Source organism: Halichondria panicea, chromosome 2 (assembly GCF_963675165.1).
Source record: "Halichondria panicea chromosome 2, odHalPani1.1, whole genome shotgun sequence".
NCBI lineage: Eukaryota > Metazoa > Porifera > Demospongiae > Suberitida > Halichondriidae > Halichondria > Halichondria panicea.
In genome coordinates this window covers 6,049,541-6,075,746 of record NC_087378.1, presented here as the reverse complement: position 1 = coordinate 6,075,746, position 26,206 = coordinate 6,049,541, and the positions used below count along the sequence as shown (strand labels likewise).

General features: G+C 39.3%; 1 protein-coding gene across 26 annotated transcripts in view; it reads right to left on the bottom strand.

The window, feature by feature from the left end:
- Window positions 1–1,654: 1,654 nt before the first annotated feature.
- LOC135331452 (ADAM 17-like protease) overlaps window positions 1,655–26,206 on the bottom strand; it is a 39,424-nt gene continuing 14,872 nt past the window's right edge. For 13 of the 26 annotated variants that reach the window (XM_064526607.1, XM_064526601.1, XM_064526606.1 and 10 more), the window contains 7 exons: window positions 19,027–25,609; window positions 18,182–18,336; window positions 17,119–17,692; window positions 7,784–11,455; window positions 6,939–7,093; window positions 5,876–6,449; window positions 1,655–2,258 (listed from right to left, as the gene is read on the bottom strand). Coding sequence is in view for 1 of the 26 variants with exons in the window: in XM_064526623.1 (XP_064382693.1) it covers window positions 25,559–25,609 (51 nt within the window). In the remaining 25 variants the exon portion in view is untranslated. Of the gene's footprint in view, window positions 2,259–5,875; window positions 6,450–6,938; window positions 7,094–7,783; window positions 11,456–17,118; window positions 17,693–18,181; window positions 18,337–18,971; window positions 25,610–26,206 lie in introns of all 26 variants that reach the window. The other 13 variants (XM_064526604.1, XM_064526608.1, XM_064526611.1 and 10 more) reach the window with 7 other exon arrangements.

Genomic DNA, 26,206 nt, shown 5'->3' with positions numbered 1-26,206 from the left:
CCAGGTACGAAGTATGGTACCTATTGTATGATAACTCATCACTTCCGACCTCACATGGAAATCGATTTCTTGGATGGCTGGCTTATTGCGTTACAGAGTAATTCCTGGAAACTTTGTAGTGTGACTAAGTTGGTACATAGGTACATGCCTCTGTGAAAATGGCATATTAAGAACATAGAAACAGATTATTGCATAGTCGGATTGTGTTCAGAAAGACATTGCTTGACTAACATGACACGAATTATACCACAAGATTTTAATTAAGGTATTCACTGTAAACAATCAAGTCTTTTCATATTTAATGCTCTATACACAAACATACGTAACATGATCAATGTCAACATAACATAGCAAAATAGGAAACAATTATGGCAATGTACACTTGTACACACGGCTGTAAAGATTTTGTAATGAGATGCGACTAGGAATAATTATATCACATGCGTCATAGTACCTCAACGACATATATACAGGCCTGACAGTTCTACGCTGTAGCAATTAAAGTGTCGTACTGGAATGCCTGCAAACCAGGGGCAGCACTGTGCTTGGTGCTTTACATAAAACAGTATAGCAACAGCAAACAAAATGCATACCAGTACCATGCTAATTATAGTTCCCAACATCCATCTAACATACGTAGTTGAATCACATCATGCACACACAAGTGACCTGAAGAGGAGAATAGTAACAAACTATGCTAGATATGATACACTTAGTCAGTCAGTGTTTCCTAGAGAGGAAGACAGCAGTTGAACTATATGAGCTACCTGGCTACATGCCTGGACTCCAGTCAGTCTGTCTGTCAGTGTGGGGCCGGACCCATTCTTCCTGACTCTCACCTAAACAAAGTACGTAATCCTGCCCAGATACTATGGGATGGTGATTTATCAACACCATATGAGATGTACTATTCAGAGGATGTATTATGTGTGAATTCAATAGAATAGCTCTAAAATTCCTAGAATCCAACATACGTACATGTAGGTAATTAGATATGTATAATTTTATGCTATTGCATAGAATCCATGCAAGGCTCATATATATAAATTGAAGGTTTTCACTTCTAAAGGTGGCTATATATGTACGTAGCTTGCATATGTGTACACAGATGAGGGTACATATGACAAGAAACAACACGATTATACGTACAGTTGGCATGGATACCAGATTCACGAGTTGCAGCATAAGAGCCACATGTATCTATGAGCGTGATAGGAACCTACTAAAGCAATCGTAATCATAGTTAAACAAACTCGCTGCTTTATTAGGGTCCCAATGTGTGATACAAACAAGTAACTATGCGTCTTGTACATATTGGATAACGAGCTCCATTGCATGGGTATACGCCCACATAGATACGTAGCCTAGTATATATGGCTATTAGTGTTCATGCCTAGGTAGACAGAATTGATTAGTGTCCTAATTTTGCAGATTGATGGTCACGCAACTATAGCTTTATCCATACGCAAATAAAACAGTAATATGTACGTACGTACACTTTCTTTTAAAACAACACTATTAACACTTCATTAGCTATCGTGCTAATTACGCAGAAGACTGATGTCATAGTACAGCCGTTTATGCTAGTGCTAGTGCTTTATGCTAGTGCTCTTCTTGTTAGGTTAAATAAACAACATACATACTACATGGTACATTGTACTTATAAGTAAACTCAATAAATTGAATTAGTAAGCCCACCTGCATCAAAGAATTTGAAGCATGGCTCATGACTATAGTAGGAGTTCACTACAAAAACAGTTATTTAGCTATAAAAATTGCAAGTAAAACGTTACTTATGCATAATTAAAAATCATTAAAATCCACAAAATCCACATGCACCCTAACTACATGTACACTAATCGATTGGCTACTCAAAAAAGTAATACTGTCTTGTGCACGATATCTATTCTCTGACCGACCTTTGACCTCTCTGCTTTTCACAAACAAGTGTACATCATCTTTTTCAGGGTCCGGCCCCTCTCTGGATTGCAAACTCCGTCACGGTATTTCGACAACGTGATGTTCTCTGGGGAGGGAATTTCCCTTGCAGGAAGGTAGTAGACCACCCAATATGTAGGAGTCATCGTATATGGATTCAGCTATAGAGTGTAGTTTTTGCAGCGCTTTCTTGGCTTTGAAAACATCAATGTTAGGGCGATGGTGTCCATCTGGTCTGAATTTGTCTTCCACGTTCAGTAGGCACTGTTCTATCTCCTGTTTGTCAGCAGCTTTAGAGAAATTCCTCCAATTTTTGTAATCTTGTGTGTGTTTGGGGAGGAGAGGTGAATTGATTAATGGCTAGTGAAATAGCTGGTTGTGAATGGCATGAATAGGTGGATAGATAGGTACGATACAATATACATGTATGTAACTATATACACTGATTGAGTTTCTGTACCATATAGTGGGTAATTTTTTTCGGGGGGGGGGGGCAATGTTTTCGTGGTTGCTGCTTGCACTGCAGGCAAAGGTAGGCAAGGTCGCTTCATTCGTGGGTAAAATATTCGCGGTCCAGTATTCAATCACGAAAATCACGAATATTTTGCCCCACGAAAATTACCAGCTATACGGTATGCGTAAATGTCACTACAGTATACAGAGACTCAATCAGAACATACTGATGTATCTACGTACCAAATGTGTATGTAACTGCACTCTCTGACCTCAGCCATTCAATATGCTCTAATCCAGCAACAGATTCCACAAAACAGCCTACCTAGTTATTGACCCAACCAATAACTACACATGTTGCACATAATTATAATGGACCCATAAAGACATAACAGTAAGTACAGTACACAGTACACAGCACAAGAAGTGGTTATATGGGTCACGTACCAATATTACAATGAATAATATCCCTAAGCTCAGCTAAATCTCCCCAATGCACTTTACACAATACAACAGCACCTGTAAACTTTATGGGTCACAGATTTTGTGCTTAGATTCAAAGCTATGAATAACATTATATGGTTAACGACCGATATACGTTTGTACTTCATATCCGGCATGGACTGGTACGGACCGGATAGAACAAAGAGACACAACAGACTAGGACTATGATTGATCTTGAACTAAGCAATCATGAATACATACATACAATTTAATGGCTACATCATCGCGAATATGGACACACATCATAAATTATGTCAATGAATATGAAACATCATGATTTAACCAGAAGCTTCACACATAACAAACAAAATTGAATCGATATTGTTGCGATATCCAACAATATCGGACCATGCACACTTTGAATTGGTAATGCTACATATAATACATGTACGTACTACCTTCAAGCTGCAGGCAATAACACACAGAGATTGTTTGAAGGTAACTGCATGCCTGTAGGGTGTACAGGCAGTAGTCTGTACTTCACTATTGGTACATGTTTATATTATACAGCTACATCCTAGATTCTAAAGTGAGGAATCACTCTTGCTGACAAAGCCAGTGGGTTATGGTAACTGTACTGTGCGGAGACACTGACATTTTCAATAAACTAATGTCTTAACGTATCTTCAAACACTATATCATGGAAAGCAATACCCTATCTGTATAATATTGAACAAATGCTATGGAAACCTAACCCTGACAATGAACTCTACTCTGTACCCTGTATGTATGGGATGTGAAAACTATGGGCAATAACAAGATGGGATACAGAAACTATGGGAACACACAACAGCTGTTCAATGTATTTGTCGACCTCACCCTATATACGTGGGATACAGAAACTAAGCACCTCAATGTAGACACAATTACTGTATGTGTGTTATATGGGAGCAATGAGAACGCACACCTGCAACTTTCACCTAATGTCCTCCAACTCCCCACAAACAATATGGCATCAAAGAAAGGTCAGGGTTCACTAGCTTCCCTGTCTCTCAAAACAATCACGCTATAGGATATACTGTTACGTATCTTAATAACTTAAGTTATACAACAAAGTTTGAATGCCAACCAATTAATATTGATGGTCAGTTTACACTGAAAATATGTGCCATTTTGTATTGTATTGCAGGGAAAAAAGGTCATGCATGCATGGAGGTATTTAATAAACAATTCTCTAAAAGTTTGACTGATGATACATGGCTGTATATGGACTTCCAGTAAAATTTGCCCAGAGGCAACCACAGGTCACATGCAGCTGTACTTCACTGTTGAGGCATGGCTTAACCTGTAGCTACCACCTGCCTTTAAATGGTAAGAGGCCGGGGGGCTGATATCATATGAGACAAGGATCTTTAGCACAACACATCACACTATTTGCATAAAGTAGGTTACTACGTACAGAGTTACTGACCAGCTAGTTCAGATGTTAATAATTATATGTACATGTATGCCAGAGGGACTAGCAAATAGGATGATTGATGTTTCTGTTAATGATTAATACCGTACGTATAGCTGGTTATTTTCGAGGCACGAAATGTTTGAGGTTTTCAAGGATTGACCTAAAAATCTGAAAATTTAGTGCCTCGAAAATTTGCGGTTATAAATGTTCGGGGTACATGCTTTATCAGCGAAAACCGCGAACATTTATACCCTCGAAATATACACGCTATAGACTCATACAAATTGGCTAGGGTCAGGATTATACTGGAGGTCATTAACAGAACAGGTTGTTAATGATATTCATAGCCTGGACGTTGCGCATGTTGTACGCACGTAATGTGCCTCTGGCAGTTTTGGTTCACCTGGTTTAGTGGAAATGAGTGGGTGGGTAAAGTACTGATAGGAAGTGCTCCAAAACAATCACATGTTACTAAGGCAGTGTCCTATTTCACAGCTCAAAGCTTCCACTTCCCTAGAGGTCAATCACAAGCACCGTCCAGTTAACTATGTCATTCTCAAAGAGGCTAAAAATATCGAACAATTGTATTGGGCACACATTCTATGGTTACCATGAGATCAGCCGTGGAATTGACAGACTCATATCCTACATGCAGTAATACAACTACCACATGATAAACATCAGGGGTCACCCTCAATAACACAGCTGGTTACAATGTAATAGGTCCCAAAGCCAGCAATAGCATGTGTTAGCTGGCCACACGTACCTGTAATGTTAGTCCGTGACTGCATGCACTAAACAGGTGTCTCTGTAGGTACATGTTAATTAACTATAATTGTAGTACACAACAATTTACTAAGCAGCTGAAATCAAGCTTTGTACTCACAACCAAATTTCTGTTTTGGTACATTATTTTTTTGAGAGGTGTAGTATTGTCATAGAAACCCCTGACCACTAGGGAGTCCGTCTATTCAGGAAGCCAAAATTAATGAACTTGTGCATCCAAGTAAGCAAACAAACGGAGGCCACACAGTTCCAGGTGTACAGTGCACCAGTAGCAAATTCCGAGCAAAAAACACGCAAAAAAACTGGCAACATGGTAAAAGAGGGAAAAGCCAATCATGGGGTAAATTGCATGCTTCAAATGCTACTCATGCGCTACCACATACATTGAAATCACATGGCTATAACACGGCTGGTGCTAGCACATACCAGACATTGCCCCCAACTATTGACAATCATAAAACACTAGAGCACATATCAGACATTGTCCCCTCACCACCGGCATGGCTATCACATGACTAGTGCTAGCACACATTAGACATTGTCCCCTCACCACCGGCATGGCTATCACATGACTAGTGCTAGCACACATTAGACATTGTCCCCTCACCACCGGCATGGCTATCATACGGCTAGTGCCAGCACAGTATACATTGTCCCCTCACCACCGGCATGGCTATCATACGGCTAGTGCCAGCACAGTATACATTGACAACTACTGAGTGTGGCAATCACAAGGATGTTGTACAAAAAGCCCATCATGCAAACACACTATAAGGTATCTTCTGGACCACTTACTATGATGCTGACGATGATGGAGGGAGGTATCCAGAGGATGGTCACAATAAAGAGAACACTGAGCACAACGTTCTCACTCATGAACTCAACATGTGTGTGTGTGTGTGTGTGTGTGTGTGTGTGTGTGTGTGTGCGTGCGTGCGTGCATGTGTGGAGGGGAGAGGAGCAAGTCAGTTTTACTGAAACAGTAATTGTGTTCCAAAGCAGGGAAAATGGATAATAGCATGCAGTGATGAGTCAAATCTGTACACTATTCTTGCTAAAATATTATAACAACATTGTATTCATGTACACGTTGTCTCTGACGTAAGTGTGTACTGAATTGTGCCGTATCAAAGGTTAGATCCATTGCATGGAATGACACTATGCATATAGTTCCGTACACGTATAGGCTCTGTTTTAGTTATTCATGTGACACAATCAGCCCTACAATAGAAACACAATTAAGTAATACCTTTGTGCATTGTAAGCTAAGTAATTACCAACTAGGGGCTCGTAAAAGCACTGCATGTTTACAGAGCAGACCAGCCGGTCTCCAAGAGGGGAGCTCACAGGGGCGGGGTTACATGGCAGACTATGGAGGAGAGGGTGATGGTTATAATTGATCACACAACCAATAATTGGAGGGATACAACATAGCTGCACATCGCAAGGATATACCACTTTTCTATTGACACTATCAATTTCTATCGCGTACGTGACCCTGCCTTGGAAAAGCTCCGCTTAATGCAAGTCCATCAATGATGTCAGCATGACCCCTATAACTAACATTAAATCATATTTGCTAGTTTACAAAACACAGGCTAAAGTTGGGACTGAGGAATGTCTCTGGCTATTCAATTTAGACAAGAAACCAACAAATCTAGTAATCTCCGTATGAAATTTGAACTGTGTTAGAAGTGATTGTTAGTGATTTTGCGAGTGCACAACAGAAGCCACCATTCAAAGGACACAGGTTGATGTACATAAGGACACACTGCCCCCAGAACTGACTTTCCCAATATTATAGTTACTCTGCATGAAAACTTCCCTTTATCAAAGGACTTAATTTCCACTGACCAACCTGTTATTGAGCATTAATAGGGAGGTACACACCGTTCCCTGGCAACCTATTTCCACGGTACCTCTGAGGGACAGTTGCCACTGGTCTCAGCGGCAGAGTAGGTCTTACAGGGGGTGGACGAGTTAGCGTAACTACAGCACTCCTCATTCATATCACTAGAAAACACACAGAAATGAATTGTAAGAATACATGTTGCATGCTCTGTACAAGAATGCTTGGTACTTGAACCTGAGCATTAGCTGAGTGATACAGTTCTTATAGAGACCTTTGCAACACAGATTGCAAATCACAGGTCACTGAATTGTACTATCGATCTGGTGACCCTTTACCATACGCAAAAGCCAAGGCAAAATTAGTTTCCTACAGTGATGATCTTTACACGTACACATGATCCCCTCACGCTAGAACTGCCTAAAATAAGTTGTGTACTGTGTCTCATTATGGCCTCAAGTATCAAATAGAAATTGTCTCTTTTTTGTATCTTCGGTCATTTTTTTCCACGTTACAGTATATAGGTAGCCTCGATTAAATCCTGGAAGAAATGCGGATAGTTTTCGAGGCGCTTACTGTTGCCAATCTATTTCTTTCTTAATCAGGAACTTGAAGTCAATACAGTTGCTAGAGTGATCTCTGCACCCTGTTACCATAGACACCATAAATTGTAGATACCATAAATTGTATCTCTATGGTAATAGGGTGGAGAGATCAGAGTCTCACCAGTAATCGTACGTGTTGTACAGAAGGAATCAGTGAATAAAATTTTCTAATCAGTGAATTAAATTGCAGACACCTGTATGCTGATGACAGGGGAGCTTTCCTATATAGACACTGTATGAGGGACTCACTGTGATGGTGTACGTGGTGCAGGGGCGCGGGGCCGGGGAAGCAAGGTGTCTTGCTAAGGCCATGTGGGTGGGTAAAGATCCTTACTTTAAAAAGTGACCCTTGCTTATTGTATGACACAACCCAGAAGTTTTAAAATCTGAAGAAGATTTGAGAGTTTGGCATGGAGAGTTTGAGTGATCTTCCACTGGCAAGTGATGGTTTTATAACAAATGAAAAACCAATAGAGCATTGGAAGAGATGTACAGAAGCTCAAAGCCAATGGTGTGGAGAGTTATCTGACAATGACCAAGTTGTAAGAGAAATGGCACTTTTTTCTAAACAAAAGACGATCTCTTTTATTTGGGAAAGCAACCAACTGGAAGGCACTCTACCCGATAAACTAACACAAAATGAAGTTGAAAAAAAACTTTTGGAAGAACTGATCGATCAAAGTTCTTATTCAGAGCGAACGTGTACCCAAAGTATTAATAGTACCCACAGCTCTGCCATACAACAGTTGGTCAACCACCTACACGCCTATCGTATTCTCTGCAATGAAGACGTTATGCATTCCTGTTTAACAGAAGATTTGATTAAAGATGTCCACAAAACGATGATGCAAGATTTGAACACAGATGATGGTGAGAAGGTAAACGCAGGTATTTATCGAAGCATATCTGTACATGCTGGACGGCATGTGTTCCCATCACATGAATGTGTCCCCTCTAGCATGATAAAAATTGTGGCCGATTATGAATCAAAGGCTTCAACCATTCACGACCCATATCAACTAGCCAGCTGGTTATTTTGCAAAGTAGTTTCACTTCATCCTTTTGAAGATGGCAATGGCCGTTTGAGTCGAATCCTCTGGTGCTACTCCTTAATGCGGGATGGGTTACCCTTCCCCCCTGTTCTTACATCTGGCCATCGACGCTCACAGAAACATCTTGTGATGTGTTTGGAAAGAGATCGCCGATTAAGTGTGATAGGACATCCTCATCTCACTACTCTGACTGTTGTAAGCGTTGATCGCTTGTGGAAAAGTTTCTTATCTACAAGTGGTGTGCTCAATAAAGCTCCTCTCAAAGTTGAATAGGTACAATATGACTCATTTTAGACTTAAGTTGCATAATAATAAAGCTTTGTTCAGTTGCTTCCTACCTACACCTGTACTGTGAATCTGATGTAATAGTGTTGTGTATAACTGGAAAATGTGGTGGGTATTATATTTGGCGGCTTTCCCTGAATTCTTTTCTATAACGCATTAGAAAAATTATACTTGTCACAAATGGTGCAATTGATTTGATTGGTCACTGAGACCATTGGTCACTGAGACCCTTATTTCACTTGATATCTCAGCAGAGGTTTTTCCACAGAGGTGGCAATTTATGTTGAAGTCATAGTAACGATAAGTTTTTGCTACGCATGATTCTCAACTGCTGAGTTAGCGTAAAATGTCATTTGGCCTAGAATGTATTTAAAGGTCATGATTAGGTGGTCCTCTGACTCTGACCGGCCCACTTATATATGAGATGGGTGTGGCTGAGACACACCGTATTTTAACCGGACATCACCCACCAGCAATGTGTTGGGGATTGGCCTGGGAAAACTATGCATATGCACCAAATAGCATGGAAAAACTATTGTATACGAGGAATGCTCAGTGCTAGGCCCTGATAAATTATGCTTTTTTTCACCCATTATTCTATTCTTTAATTCTTGAAAAATGTGCCTATTATTCTCATAAAAAATCCGATTATTCTCTGATTTTCCCAAAAAATGTGACGTAACAAAATTAAGACGTAGAAATAAACACAACACACAACTGACTCAAGACATAATTAATATATCGTATTATCTCGCTGAATTGAACTGATCCATAATTAAGTATTCCTAAAAGAGCGGCTGATTCATGAGACTAAATATTCACCTTCAGCCATTTTTTGCCATGAAAACATCGTTATGCAAAACTTAATGTAATGATCTTTACCAAAAATAGACATTGCCGCCAATAATTCTTTAGACACCTATTATGCTAAAATTATTCCGAGCATAATTTATCAGGGCCTAACAGTGAGCATTGCTCACTGGCGCCCAGCTGCAAAATGGACACTTTTTAGTGTTGTTTTTCTTTCACAGCTGCACATTTGAGGGAAGGGTCTGCTTTATTCGTAGCCGGGAGGTAAGTGTATAATTATCTTCAAGCATTTATATGTGGATAGCTTTTTGGGGCTCATTTTTGCCGGAACTTCTATAGGTAAACTGATGATAACTTTGTGTGTGGTTGTAATGTTTTTCCTTGCTTTCCTGAAGCGAACTGCGGAGAAAAACACATACCCTATAATTATATATAATTATATAGCTGCAGCAAATGGAGTGACACGTTAAATTTAGGTGTTTAACGGTACTCGTCTTGCCAGCAAAAAGCAATGATGTTGGTCACTCAATAATAATTATAGATGTCCTTATAGGACAGTACAGTATTTGGTATTTCAGAAAAGTGTACATGTATGTAACAACGTCTTTCTATTATGACAACAAAAATAACGGTGTGTAGTTAATGTTATTGCACTGAGAAAAGGTATATGGATCATAGTAATTCGTCATTACTAGGCAGTGACGAACAAAACTGTCTATAGTGTAGGTTGCTATGGTTGGTGTAATAAACCGAGATATGACAAACTACCATACCGCAAATGACATGAATACTAAAAAATTAAGGAAAACCCTCACACGATGATTATGACTAATCATCACATAAAAGTACGTATAAGAACTTGACAGTAACAATGCATGCTTATGCATATTGCAGTGATTGAATATTTCTCTTATTCTGCATTGGATATCAACACATGCATGCATAGATCATAAGTATGTCTCTTGAGGTGGAGCAGGCACCCTCGCATTCCAAAGCATTGCCATTGATTGAGTAAAGCAGTGGACTCGTGCACATGCCATATACACACAGGCAATAGTCTGCACACAGAAACGGCATTTCCTAAATTGCATCAACCAATCTATTCATAGGACGAACATGCTCTTTTCGTTTCAATCATCACTCGCCTGCACGCACAGGCACATGACATATCCAGCTTTTGCTCGCCTTTATTCGACGAGGCTTTAATATCAAATCTGCCCATCAGACCATGCACCCCCACCCATACAAGTAGGCTCTGATAAATTATGCTCGGAATAATTTTAGCACAATAGGTGTCTAAAGCTCAGTCACCTGCAGACTTCCAGACCGCCGGCTATAAGCACCACTCCGAGGAGTGGGCACCTACCCGACGGCCCTTGTCAGCCACAATATAATAATTATAGGCATCAATGTTCATATTTGGTAAAGATCATTACATTAAGTTTTACATAACAATGTTCTCGTGGCAAAAAATGGCTGAAGGTGAATCAGTTCAAGTCAGCAAGATAACACTGAGAACCATGATTATGTCGTGTGCCAGTTGCGTGCTGTGTTTATGTTTACGTCTTAATTTTGTCTATAATTATTATGTCACATTTTTTGGAGAATAATATTAGGCACATTTTCAAGAATTAAAGAATAGAGTAATGGTTGAAAAAAAGTATAATTTATCAGGGCCTACATACAAGGCCAACATGCTCAATGAACCACGATGAAATTGGCAATGAAGAGATCTTTCTTGTGCAAGAGGTCACCTGGCTGTAATCAGCGCCACCTGGGTAAGTTGTTATGGCACACTTACAAATTAGATATCAAAATAAAATCAACAGACCAATAACGAATTTTTAAAGGAATATTGTGTCTCTGAAATTGGCCACCTTCATGCCTGTTATTATTTCCTAAACACTTATTTGTGATCCTGTTTCCTTCCTTCATCATGCATGCACACAGTATTTCCCGACAGTAGGCTGTTATTGTCATACCAGTAAACATACCTAATGGTCGCAAACGAAGATCCACTGAATTCCTACATAAATACACTTTCTCCCACCCTTTGATTTTCCTAATTTATTTTTATGCTACACACTAAACACACACCCTATATGATAATTGAACCTGTGGTGCATGTGTGCTAATAAGCTCCCATTCACTTAAAAGCTGAGCTGATACAATTATTTACAAGGTGGGTAATGTTTTTATCTAGCTACGCCCGCCCCCTCTTCCGAGCACAGGCACGGTAATAAAGACGGAAGGAAATGCATTCGTGGTAATAACGATGAAAAGAAATATATCCGTGGCGACAGTAAAACTAGATCTGATCTCTGTAGGTGATAGACGTACATATGTGCATAGATACGTACAGATTTACTATTAAACTGAAATGTGATCCTCGTTTGTTTGTACATAATTATAGGTGCAATGAAATATACCCTGCCAATATTGAGTCCCGTTAGATATGGTGGAGTGCGTGTTTGTTGAAAATCAAATGAGTTAATCAATCAGAGGAAGCAACACATCATTCCATGCAGTGCAAAAACAGAATCACTTTATGGTAATACAAGGCAAAACAACACCTCTATTCATATATCACCAAAGTGTGAGTGAATGTGAAGGGGGTGGTGGGACTAGCAGTACACAGGATATAGATGCACAATTACTTATTCCAAATTACTACTCAGATTTCAAATTGGACACTAAGTCTAGGCGTTAAAACACCAGGTAGTCAGATTTTGAAACACTATACCTTTGATCAGGAGTACATGAATAATTGTGTTAGGAAAGCTTCCAATCATTCCAAGTATGAAGTATGGTATTTATTATAGTTGTTAGTAATGATAAACACATGGAGATTTCTTTGATGGCTTAATTAATGCGAAACATGGAAATTTGGAAACATGGAAATTTGTAGTATGACTGTGTGACTAAGTTGGTACATAGGTACGTGCCTCTGTGAAAATGGCATGCATATTTAAGAACGTAGAAACAGATTATTGCATAGTCGGATTGTGTTCAGAAAGACATTGCTTGACTAACATGACACGAATTACACCACAAGATTTTAATTAAGGTATTCACTGTAAACAATTAAGTCTTTTCATATTTAATGCTCTATACACAAACATACGTAACATGATCAATGTCAACATAACATACATGTAGTAAATGGTAGGAAACAATTATGGCAATGTACACTTGTACACATGGCTGTAAAGATTTTGTAATGAGATGCGACTAGGAATAATTATATCATATGCAATGTTCTCATAGTACCTCAACGACATACATGTATAAATATCATAGGCCTGACAGTTCTATGCTGTAACGTCGTACTGGAATGCCTGCAAACCAGGGGCAGCGCTGTGCTTGGTGCTTTACATAAAACAGTATAGCAACAGCAAACAAAATGCATACCAGTACCGTGCTAATTATAGTTCCCCAACATCCATCTAACATACGTAGTTGAATCACATCATGCACACACAAGTGACCTGAAGAGGGAAATAGTAAACAAACTATGCTAGATATGATACACTTAGTCATGATCAGTCAGTGTTTCCTTAGACAGAAAGACAGCAGTTAAACTATAAGCTACCTGGCTACACGCCTGGAGTCAGTCTGTCAGTGTGGGGCCCGACCCATTCTTCCTGAGAGTGCAATCTCAAAGTACGTAATCCTGCCCAGATATTATGGGATGGACTCTGATCTATGTCATAATTATCAACACCATTATACTATTCAGAGGATGTATTATGACATTTATTAATTGTGTGTATTCAATATAATAGCTCTAAAAGTCCTAGAATCCAACGTGTGTACGTAGGTGTTATGTATATAATTATGCTATTCCAAGAATCAAAGCTCATATCTTGAGGTTTTGTAACACTTTTACTTTTATAAATTAATGATGGGCTATGTACGTAGCTAGCTTGCATAATGTGTACAATATTATCACAAGAAACAACATGATTATACGTACAAATGGCATGGATATACCAGATTCGAGTTGCAGCATGAGAGCTATCTATATAAGCACAATAGAAACCAATCGTACACAAAACTCGCTAAGTAATTGTGTGATACGAACAAATTAATTATGTGTCATGTACATGTTGGATAATGATCCATTAGGTCGCCCACATAGATAGCCTTAATACGTACGTACTTTCTTTTAAAACAACACTATTAACACTTCATTATATAGCTCTCGTGCTAGACAAACAACATACACTACATACGTTACATTGTGTATAAGTAAACTCAATAACTAATACTTAGTGTCACCAGCATCCCAAAGAATTTGAAGCATGGCTCTCGTGACTATAGTGGGAATTCACTACAAAAACAGTTATTTAGCTATAATAAAACATTAATTATACTAATCATCGTTTTCAGGGTCCGGCCCCTCTCTGGATTGCAAACTCCGTCACGGTATTTCGACAACATGCTGTTCTCTGGGGAGGGAATTTCCCTTGCAGGAAGGTAGTAGTGACCACCCAATATAGGAATCATTGTATATGGATTCAGCTTCAGCTATAGAGTGTTGTTTTTGCAGCACTTTCAAACGTCAATGCTAGGGTGGGTTAAAGCAATGATGTATTTGTCTTCCACGTTCAGTAGGCACTGTTCTATCTCCTGTTTGTCAGCAGCTTTAGAGAAATGTCTCCAATTTTTGTAATCTTGTGTGTGTTTGGGGAGAAGGGGTGAATGGATTAATGGCTAGTGTTTGAAACGGCTGGTTGTGAATGACACGAATAGGTGGATAGATAGGTACGATACAATGTACATGTATGTAACTATATACACTGATGAGTCTCAGTATGTGAGCCCCACCCATCTATCCTGCTCATACCAACAGGCTTCTTTTTGGCTGTGTAGATCTAGTATAAAATCAGTGAGCCCTTAAGGCAAGGGAGTTTATGACGAATGCGGAGTTTGTGGTAGTTAAACTCCACCCAGTTGCTATGATACAGACGTACGTAACTATAGACTGCATGCACGATTAAGTATTAATTATTTGAAAACACATGAATGTGCCAGATGTGTATGTAACTGCGCCCTCTGACCTCAGTCATTCAATATGCTACTAATAGCAACAGATTCCACAAAACAGCCCAGTTAATTGACCCAACCAATAACTACACATTTTGCCCATATGGACCCATAAAGACATAACAGTAAGTACACAGTACACAGCACAAGAAGTGGTTATGGGTCACGTACCAATATTACAATGAATAATATCCCTAAGCTCAGCTACTCAAAGGAGCTGACTAAACCCTTCCCCCCCCCCCCCCCCCCCAATGCACTTTACAGAATACGACAGCACCTGTAACTTTATGGGTACAGATTTTGCCTCGATTCAAAGCTATGAATAATATTATATGGTTATTGTACTTTATATCCGACATGGACTGGTATGAACCGGATAGAATAAAGAGACACAACAGACTTGGACTTACTATGATTAATCTTAAAATACAATTCAGTGGCTAAATATGGACACACAACATAATTATCATAATTATGTCAATGGGTCACAGAAGCTTCACACATAACAAAATTGAATCGATATCGAACAATATCAGACTATGCACACTAAGAATTGGTAATGCTACATATAATACATGTACGTATTATCCTCAAGCTACAGGGAATACAACACAGAGATTGTTTGAAGGTAACTGCATGCATGTAGGGTGTACAGGCAGTAGTCTGTACTTCACTATTGGTGCATGCATGTATATGACTTGATATTTTAAAGCTACATCCTACATTCTAAAGTGGGAAATCGCTCTTGCTGACAAAGAAAGAAAAGATGAATCGTTCAAAGAATTTAATTTTAAGGTCGCGATAATTAGCTAATTAGAGCTAAAGGTTAATCGTGTCCTCCCTCCTCTGATATGAGACAAGGATCTCTAGCACAACACATCACACGATTTGCATAAAGCAGGTTACTACGTACAGAGTTATTAATTCTTCTAACCAGATGTTAACAGTACATATATACCAGAGGGACTAGTTTTACCTACAAAAAATGGATGATTGACGTTTTCGATACTCAATGTCTCAATGTATAGATGCATGCAAAATGGGGCACTCCAATTGGCGTGGGTTAGAATTATTCGAGGCCATTAAAAGATTGTGTACGTCATTATACCGACACATTCCAGATTGTTGTAATGATATTCATAGCCTGAATATTGTTTTGTTGTATGCACGTAATGTGCCTCTGGCAGTTTTGGTTCACCTGGTTTAGTGGAAATGAGTGGGTGGGTAAAGTACTGATAGGAAGTGCTCCAAAACAATCACATGTTACTAAGGCAGTATCCTATTTCACAGCTCAAGGTTTCCACTTCCCTAGAGGTCAATCACAAGCACCGTCAAGTTAACTATGTCATTCTCAAAGAGGCTAAAAATATCAAACAATTGTATTGGGCACACATTCTATGGTTACCATGAGATCAGCCGTGGAATTGACAGACTCATATCCTACATGCAGTAATACAACTACCACATGATAAACATCAGGGGTCACCCTCAATATAACACAGCTGGTAACAATGTAATAGGTCCCAAAGCCAGCAATAGCATGTGTTTTACTGTATTAGCTGGCCACACGTATCTGTAATGTTAGTCCGTGACTGCATGCACTAAACAGGTGTCTCTGTAGGTACATGTTAATTAACTATAATTGTAGTACACAACAATTTACTAAGCAGCTGAAATCAAGCTTTGTACTCACAACCAAATTTCTGTTTTGGTACATTATTTTTTTGAGAGGTGTAGTATTGTCATAGAAACCCCTGACCACTAGGGAGTCCGTCTATTCAGGAAGCCAAAATTAATGAACTTGTGCACCCAAGTAAGCAAACAAACGGAGGCCACACAGTTCCAGGTGTACAGTGCACCAGTAGCAAATTCCGAGCAAAAAACACGCAAAAAAACTGGCCACATAGTAAAAGAGGGAAAAACCAATCATGGGGTAAATTGCATGCTTCAAATGCTACTCATGCGCTACCACATACATTGAAATCACATGGCTATAACACGGCTGGTGCTAGCACATACCAGACATTGCCCCCAACTATTGACAATCATAAAACACTAGAGCACATATCAGACATTGTCCCCTCACCACCGGCATGGCTATCACATGACTAGTGCTAGCACACATTAGACATTGTCCCCTCACCACCGGCATGGCTATCACATGACTAGTGCTAGCACACATTAGACATTGTCCCCTCACCACCGGCATGGCTATCATACGGCTAGTGCCAGCACAGTATACATTGTCCCCTCACCACCGGCATGGCTATCATACGGCTAGTGCCAGCACAGTATACATTGACAACTACTGAGTGTGGCAATCACAAGGATGTTGTACAAAAAGCCCATCATGCAAACACACTATAAGGTATCTTCTGGACCACTTACTATGATGCTGACGATGATGGAGGGAGGTATCCAGAGGATGGTCACAATAAAGAGAACACTGAGCACAACGTTCTCACTCATGAACTCAACATGTGTGTGTGTGTGTGTGTGTGTGTGTGTGTGTGTGTGTGTGCGTGCGTGCGTGCATGTGTGGAGGGGAGAGGAGCAAGTCAGTTTTACTGAAACAGTAATTGTGTTCCAAAGCAGGGAAAATGGATAATAGCATGCAGTGATGAGTCAAATCTGTACACTATTCTTGCTAAAATATTATAACAACATTGTATTCATGTACACGTTGTCTCTGACGTAAGTGTGTACTGAATTGTGCCGTATCAAAGGTTAGATCCATTGCATGGAATGACACTATGCATATAGTTCCGTACACGTATAGGCTCTGTTTTAGTTATTCATGTGACACAATCAGCCCTACAATAGAAACACAATTAAGTAATACCTTTGTGCATTGTAAGCTAAGTAATTACCAACTAGGGGCTCGTAAAAGCACTGCATGTTTACAGAGCAGACCAGCCGGTCTCCAAGAGGGGAGCTCACAGGGGCGGGGTTACATGGCAGACTATGGAGGAGAGGGTGATGGTTATAATTGATCACACAACCAATAATTGGAGGGATACAACATAGCTGCACATCGCAAGGATATACCACTTTTCTATTGACACTATCAATTTCTATCGCGTACGTGACCCTGCCTTGGAAAAGCTCCGCTTAATGCAAGTCCATCAATGATGTCAGCATGACCCCTATAACTAACATTAAATCATATTTGCTAGTTTACAAAACACAGGCTAAAGTTGGGACTGAGGAATGTCTCTGGCTATTCAATTTAGACAAGAAACCAACAAATCTAGTAATCTCCGTATGAAATTTGAACTGTGTTAGAAGTGATTGTTAGTGATTTTGCGAGTGCACAACAGAAGCCACCATTCAAAGGACACAGGTTGATGTACATAAGGACACACTGCCCCCAGAACTGACTTTCCCAATATTATAGTTACTCTGCATGAAAACTTCCCTTTATCAAAGGACTTAATTTCCACTGACCAACCTGTTATTGAGCATTAATAGGGAGGTACACACCGTTCCCTGGCAACCTATTTCCACGGTACCTCTGAGGGACAGTTGCCACTGGTCTCAGCGGCAGAGTAGGTCTTACAGGGGGTGGACGAGTTAGCGTAACTACAGCACTCCTCATTCATATCACTAGAAAACACACAGAAATGAATTGTAAGAATACATGTTGCATGCTCTGTACAAGAATGCTTGGTACTTGAACCTGAGCATTAGCTGAGTGATACAGTTCTTATAGAGACCTTTGCAACACAGATTGCAAATCACAGGTCACTGAATTGTACTATCGATCTGGTGACCCTTTACCATACGCAAAAGCCAAGGCAAAATTAGTTTCCTACAGTGATGATCTTTACACGTACACATGATCCCCTCACGCTAGAACTGCCTAAAATAAGTTGTGTACTGTGTCTCATTATGGCCTCAAGTATCAAATAGAAATTGTCTCTTTTTTGTATCTTCGGTCATTTTTTTCCACGTTACAGTATATAGGTAGCCTCGATTAAATCCTGGAAGAAATGCGGATAGTTTTCGAGGCGCTTACTGTTGCCAATCTATTTCTTTCTTAATCAGGAACTTGAAGTCAATACAGTTGCTAGAGTGATCTCTGCACCCTGTTACCATAGACACCATAAATTGTAGATACCATAAATTGTATCTCTATGGTAATAGGGTGGAGAGATCAGAGTCTCACCAGTAATCGTACGTGTTGTACAGAAGGAATCAGTGAATAAAATTTTCTAATCAGTGAATTAAATTGCAGACACCTGTATGCTGATGACAGGGGAGCTTTCCTATATAGACACTGTATGAGGGACTCACTGTGATGGTGTACGTGGTGCAGGGGCGCGGGGCCGGGGAAGCAAGGTGTCTTGCTAAGGCCATGTGGGTGGGTAAAGATCCTTACTTTAAAAAGTGACCCTTGCTTATTGTATGACACAACCCAGAAGTTTTAAAATCTGAAGAAGATTTGAGAGTTTGGCATGGAGAGTTTGAGTGATCTTCCACTGGCAAGTGATGGTTTTATAACAAATGAAAAACCAATAGAGCATTGGAAGAGATGTACAGAAGCTCAAAGCCAATGGTGTGGAGAGTTATCTGACAATGACCAAGTTGTAAGAGAAATGGCACTTTTTTCTAAACAAAAGACGATCTCTTTTATTTGGGAAAGCAACCAACTGGAAGGCACTCTACCCGATAAACTAACACAAAATGAAGTTGAAAAAAAACTTTTGGAAGAACTGATCGATCAAAGTTCTTATTCAGAGCGAACGTGTACCCAAAGTATTAATAGTACCCACAGCTCTGCCATACAACAGTTGGTCAACCACCTACACGCCTATCGTATTCTCTGCAATGAAGACGTTATGCATTCCTGTTTAACAGAAGATTTGATTAAAGATGTCCACAAAACGATGATGCAAGATTTGAACACAGATGATGGTGAGAAGGTAAACGCAGGTATTTATCGAAGCATATCTGTACATGCTGGACGGCATGTGTTCCCATCACATGAATGTGTCCCCTCTAGCATGATAAAAATTGTGGCCGATTATGAATCAAAGGCTTCAACCATTCACGACCCATATCAACTAGCCAGCTGGTTATTTTGCAAAGTAGTTTCACTTCATCCTTTTGAAGATGGCAATGGCCGTTTGAGTCGAATCCTCTGGTGCTACTCCTTAATGCGGGATGGGTTACCCTTCCCCCCTGTTCTTACATCTGGCCATCGACGCTCACAGAAACATCTTGTGATGTGTTTGGAAAGAGATCGCCGATTAAGTGTGATAGGACATCCTCATCTCACTACTCTGACTGTTGTAAGCGTTGATCGCTTGTGGAAAAGTTTCTTATCTACAAGTGGTGTGCTCAATAAAGCTCCTCTCAAAGTTGAATAGGTACAATATGACTCATTTTAGACTTAAGTTGCATAATAATAAAGCTTTGTTCAGTTGCTTCCTACCTACACCTGTACTGTGAATCTGATGTAATAGTGTTGTGTATAACTGGAAAATGTGGTGGGTATTATATTTGGCGGCTTTCCCTGAATTCTTTTCTATAACGCATTAGAAAAATTATACTTGTCACAAATGGTGATTGATTTGATTGGTCACTGAGACCATTGGTCACTGAGACCCTTATTTCACTTGATATCTCAGCAGAGGTTTTTCCACAGAGGTGGCAATTTATGTTGAAGTCATAGTAACGATAAGTTTTTGCTACGCATGATTCTCAACTGCTGAGTTAGCGTAAAATGTCATTTGGCCTAGAATGTATTTAAAGGTCATGATTAGGTGGTCCTCTGACTCTGACCGGCCCACTTATATATGAGATGGGTGTGGCTGAGACACACCGTATTTTAACCGGACATCACCCACCAGCAATGTGTTGGGGATTGGCCTGGGAAAACTATGCATATGCACCAAATAGCATGGAAAAACTATTGTATACGAGGAATGCTCAGTGCTAGGCCCTGATAAATTATGCTTTTTTTCACCCATTATTCTATTCTTTAATTCTTGAAAAATGTGCCTATTATTCTCATAAAAAATCCGATTATTCTCTGATTTTCCCAAAAAATGTGACGTAACAAAATTAAGACGTAGAAATAAACACAACACACAACTGACTCAAGACATAATTAATATATCGTATTATCTCGCTGAATTGAACTGATCCATAATTAAGTATTCCTAAAAGAGCGGCTGATTCATGAGACTAAATATTCACCTTCAGCCATTTTTTGCCATGAAAACATCGTTATGCAAAACTTAATGTAATGATCTTTACCAAAAATAGACATTGCCGCCAATAATTCTTTAGACACCTATTATGCTAAAATTATTCCGAGCATAATTTATCAGGGCCTAACAGTGAGCATTGCTCACTGGCGCCCAGCTGCAAAATGGACACTTTTTAGTGTTGTTTTTCTTTCACAGCTGCACATTTGAGGGAAGGGTCTGCTTTATTCGTAGCCGGGAGGTAAGTGTATAATTATCTTCAAGCATTTATATGTGGATAGCTTTTTGGGGCTCATTTTTGCCGGAACTTCTATAGGTAAACTGATGATAACTTTGTGTGTGGTTGTAATGTTTTTCCTTGCTTTCCTGAAGCGAACTGCGGAGAAAAACACATACCCTATAATTATATATAATTATATAGCTGCAGCAAATGGAGTGACACGTTAAATTTAGGTGTTTAACGGTACTCGTCTTGCCAGCAAAAAGCAATGATGTTGGTCACTCAATAATAATTATAGATGTCCTTATAGGACAGTACAGTATTTGGTATTTCAGAAAAGTGTACATGTATGTAACAACGTCTTTCTATTATGACAACAAAAATAACGGTGTGTAGTTAATGTTATTGCACTGAGAAAAGGTATATGGATCATAGTAATTCGTCATTACTAGGCAGTGACGAACAAAACTGTCTATAGTGTAGGTTGCTATGGTTGGTGTAATAAACCGAGATATGACAAACTACCATACCGCAAATGACATGAATACTAAAAAATTAAGGAAAACCCTCACACGATGATTATGACTAATCATCACATAAAAGTACGTATAAGAACTTGACAGTAACAATGCATGCTTATGCATATTGCAGTGATTGAATATTTCTCTTATTCTGCATTGGATATCAACACATGCATGCATAGATCATAAGTATGTCTCTTGAGGTGGAGCAGGCACCCTCGCATTCCAAAGCATTGCCATTGATTGAGTAAAGCAGTGGACTCGTGCACATGCCATATACACACAGGCAATAGTCTGCACACAGAAACGGCATTTCCTAAATTGCATCAACCAATCTATTCATAGGACGAACATGCTCTTTTCGTTTCAATCATCACTCGCCTGCACGCACAGGCACATGACATATCCAGCTTTTGCTCGCCTTTATTCGACGAGGCTTTAATATCAAATCTGCCCATCAGACCATGCACCCCCACCCATACAAGTAGGCTCTGATAAATTATGCTCGGAATAATTTTAGCACAATAGGTGTCTAAAGCTCAGTCACCTGCAGACTTCCAGACCGCCGGCTATAAGCACCACTCCGAGGAGTGGGCACCTACCCGACGGCCCTTGTCAGCCACAATATAATAATTATAGGCATCAATGTTCATATTTGGTAAAGATCATTACATTAAGTTTTACATAACAATGTTCTCGTGGCAAAAAATGGCTGAAGGTGAATCAGTTCAAGTCAGCAAGATAACACTGAGAACCATGATTATGTCGTGTGCCAGTTGCGTGCTGTGTTTATGTTTACGTCTTAATTTTGTCTATAATTATTATGTCACATTTTTTGGAGAATAATATTAGGCACATTTTCAAGAATTAAAGAATAGAGTAATGGGTGAAAAAAAGTATAATTTATCAGGGCCTACATACAAGGCCAACATGCTCAATGAACCACGATGAAATTGGCAATGAAGAGATCTTTCTTGTGCAAGAGGTCACCTGGCTGTAATCAGCGCCACCTGGGTAAGTTGTTATGGCACACTTACAAATTAGATATCAAAATAAAATCAACAGACCAATAACGAATTTTTAAAGGAATATTGTGTCTCTGAAATTGGCCACCTTCATGCCTGTTATTATTTCCTAAACACTTATTTGTGATCCTGTTTCCTTCCTTCATCATGCATGCACACAGTATTTCCCGACAGTAGGCTGTTATTGTCATACCAGTAAACATACCTAATGGTCGCAAACGAAGATCCACTGAATTCCTACATAAATACACTTTCTCCCACCCTTTGATTTTCCTAATTTATTTTTATGCTACACACTAAACACACACCCTATATGATAATTGAACCTGTGGTGCATGTGTGCTAATAAGCTCCCATTCACTTAAAAGCTGAGCTGATACAATTATTTACAAGGTGGGTAATGTTTTTATCTAGCTACGCCCGCCCCCTCTTCCGAGCACAGGCACGGTAATAAAGACGGAAGGAAATGCATTCGTGGTAATAACGATGAAAAGAAATATATCCGTGGCGACAGTAAAACTAGATCTGATCTCTGTAGGTGATAGACGTACATATGTGCATAGATACGTACAGATTTACTATTAAACTGAAATGTGATCCTCGTTTGTTTGTACATAATTATAGGTGCAATGAAATATACCCTGCCAATATTGAGTCCCGTTAGATATGGTGGAGTGCGTGTTTGTTGAAAATCAAATGAGTTAATCAATCAGAGGAAGCAACACATCATTCCATGCAGTGCAAAAACAGAATCACTTTATGGTAATACAAGGCAAAACAACACCTCTATTCATATATCACCAAAGTGTGAGTGAATGTGAAGGGGGTGGTGGGACTAGCAGTACACAGGATATAGCTGCACAATTACTTATTCCAAATTACTACTCAGATTTCAAATTGGACACTAAGTCTAGGCGTTCAAAAACACCAGGTAGTCAGATTTTGAAACATCATACGCTTGATCAGGAGTACATGAATAATTGTGTTAGGAAAGCTTCCAATCATTCCAAGTATGAAGTATAGTATTTATTATAGTTGTTAGTAATGATAAACACATGGAGATTTCTTTGATGGCTTAATTAATGCGAAACATGGAAATTTGGAAACATGGAAATTTGTAGTATGACTGTGTGACTAAGTTGGTACATAGGTACGTGCCTCTGTGAAAATGGCATGCATATTTAAGAACGTAGAAACAGATTATTGCATAGTCGGATTGTGTTCAGAAAGACATTGCTTGACTAACATGACACGAATTACACCACAAGATTTTAATTAAGGTATTCACTGTAAACAATTAAGTCTTTTCATATTTAATGCTCTATACACAAACATACGTAACATGATCAATGTCAACATAACATACATGTAGTAAATGGTAGGAAACCAAGTATGGCAATGTGCACTTGTACACACGGCTGTAAAGATTTTGTAATGAGATGCGACTAGGAATAATTATATCATATGCAATGTTCTCATAGTACCTCAACGACATACATGTATAAATATCATAGGCCTGACAGTTCTATGCTGTAGCAATTAAAGTGTCATACTGGAATGCCTGCAAACCAGGGGCAGCGCTGTGCTTGGTGCTTTACATAAAACAGTATAGCAACAGCAAACAAAATGCATACCAGTACCATGCTAATTATAGTTCCCCAACATCCATCTAACATACGTAGTTGAATCACATCATGCACACACAAGTGACCTGAAGAGGGAAATAGTAAACAAACTATGCTAGATATGATACACTTAGTCATGATCAGTCAGTGTTTCCTTAGACAGAAAGACAGCAGTTAAACTATAAGCTACCTGGCTACACGCCTGGAGTCAGTCTGTCAGTGTGGGGCCCGACCCATTCTTCCTGAGAGTGCAATCTCAAAGTACGTAATCCTGCCCAGATATTATGGGATGGACTCTGATCTATGTCATAATTATCAACACCATTATACTATTCAGAGGATGTATTATGACATTTATTAATTGTGTGTATTCAACATAATAGCTCTAAAAGTCCTAAATCCAACGTACGTACGTAGGTGTATGTATATAATTATGCTATTCCAAGAATCAAAGCTCATATCTTGAGGTTTTGTAACACTTTTACTTTTATAAATTAATGATGGGCTATGTACGTAGCTAGCTTGCATAATGTGTACAATATTATCACAAGAAACAACATGTTATACGTACAAATGGCATGGATATACCTGATTCGAGTTGCAGCATGAGAGCTATCATATAAGCATAATAGGAACCAATCGTACACAAAACTCGCTAAGTAATTGTGTGATACGAACAAATAATTATGTGTCATGTACATGTTGGATAACGATCCATTAGGTCACCCACATAGATAGCCTTAATATGTACGTACTTTATTTTAAAACGACACTATTAACACTTCATTATATAGCTCTCGTGCTAGACAAACAACATACACTACACACGTTACATTGTGTATAAGTAAACTCAATAACTAATACTTAGTGTCACCAGCATCCCAAAGAATTTGAAGCATGGCTCTCGTGACTATAGTGGGAATTCACTACAAAAACAGTTATTTAGCTTAATAAAACATTAATTATACTAATCATCGTTTTCAGGGTCCTCTGGATTGCAAACTCCGTCACGGTATTTCGACAACATGCTGTTCTCTGGGGAGGGAATTTCCCTTGCAGGAAGGTAGTAGTGACCACCCAATATAGGAATCATTGTATATGGATTCAGCTTCAGCTATAGAGTGTTGTTTTTGCAGCACTTTCAAACTTCAATGCTAGGGTGGGTTAAAGCAATGATGTCAATCTGGTCTGTATTTGTCTTCCACGTTCAGTAGGCACTGTTCTATCTCCTGTTTGTCAGCAGCTTTAGAGAAATCTCTCCAATTTTTGTAATCTTGTGTGTGTTTGGGAAGAAGGGGTGAATGGATTAATGGCTAGTGTTTGAAACGGCTGGTTGTGAATGACACGAATAGGTGGATAGGTACGATACAATGCACACGTCATGTATGTAACTACCGTATAGTGCGAAATTTTCGAGGGGCTTAATTTTCGCAGATTAGAATTCTACACGAAAATAAGTCCACGAAAATTGTATTACCTGCTATAACGTGCAAAGATTTAAGGCGTGGCTTCCGGTTAGCAGTCATTCCGCGAACATTGTGAAACGAAATGGCTTTTAGAGGCCAACCCACGAAATATAAGTGCCTCGAAAATTTCGCGCTATACGGTATATACACTGATGAGTCTCAGTATGTGAGCCCCACCCACCTATCCTGCTCATACCAACAGGCTTCTTTTTGGCTGTGTAGATCTAGTATAAAATCAGTGAGCCCTCAAGGCAAGGGAGTTTATGACAAATGCGGAGTTTGTGGTAGTTAAACTCCACCCAGTTGCTATGATACAGACGTATGTAACTATAGACTGCATGCACGACTAAGTATTAATTATTTGAAAACACATGAATGTGCCAGATGTGTATGTAACTGCGCCC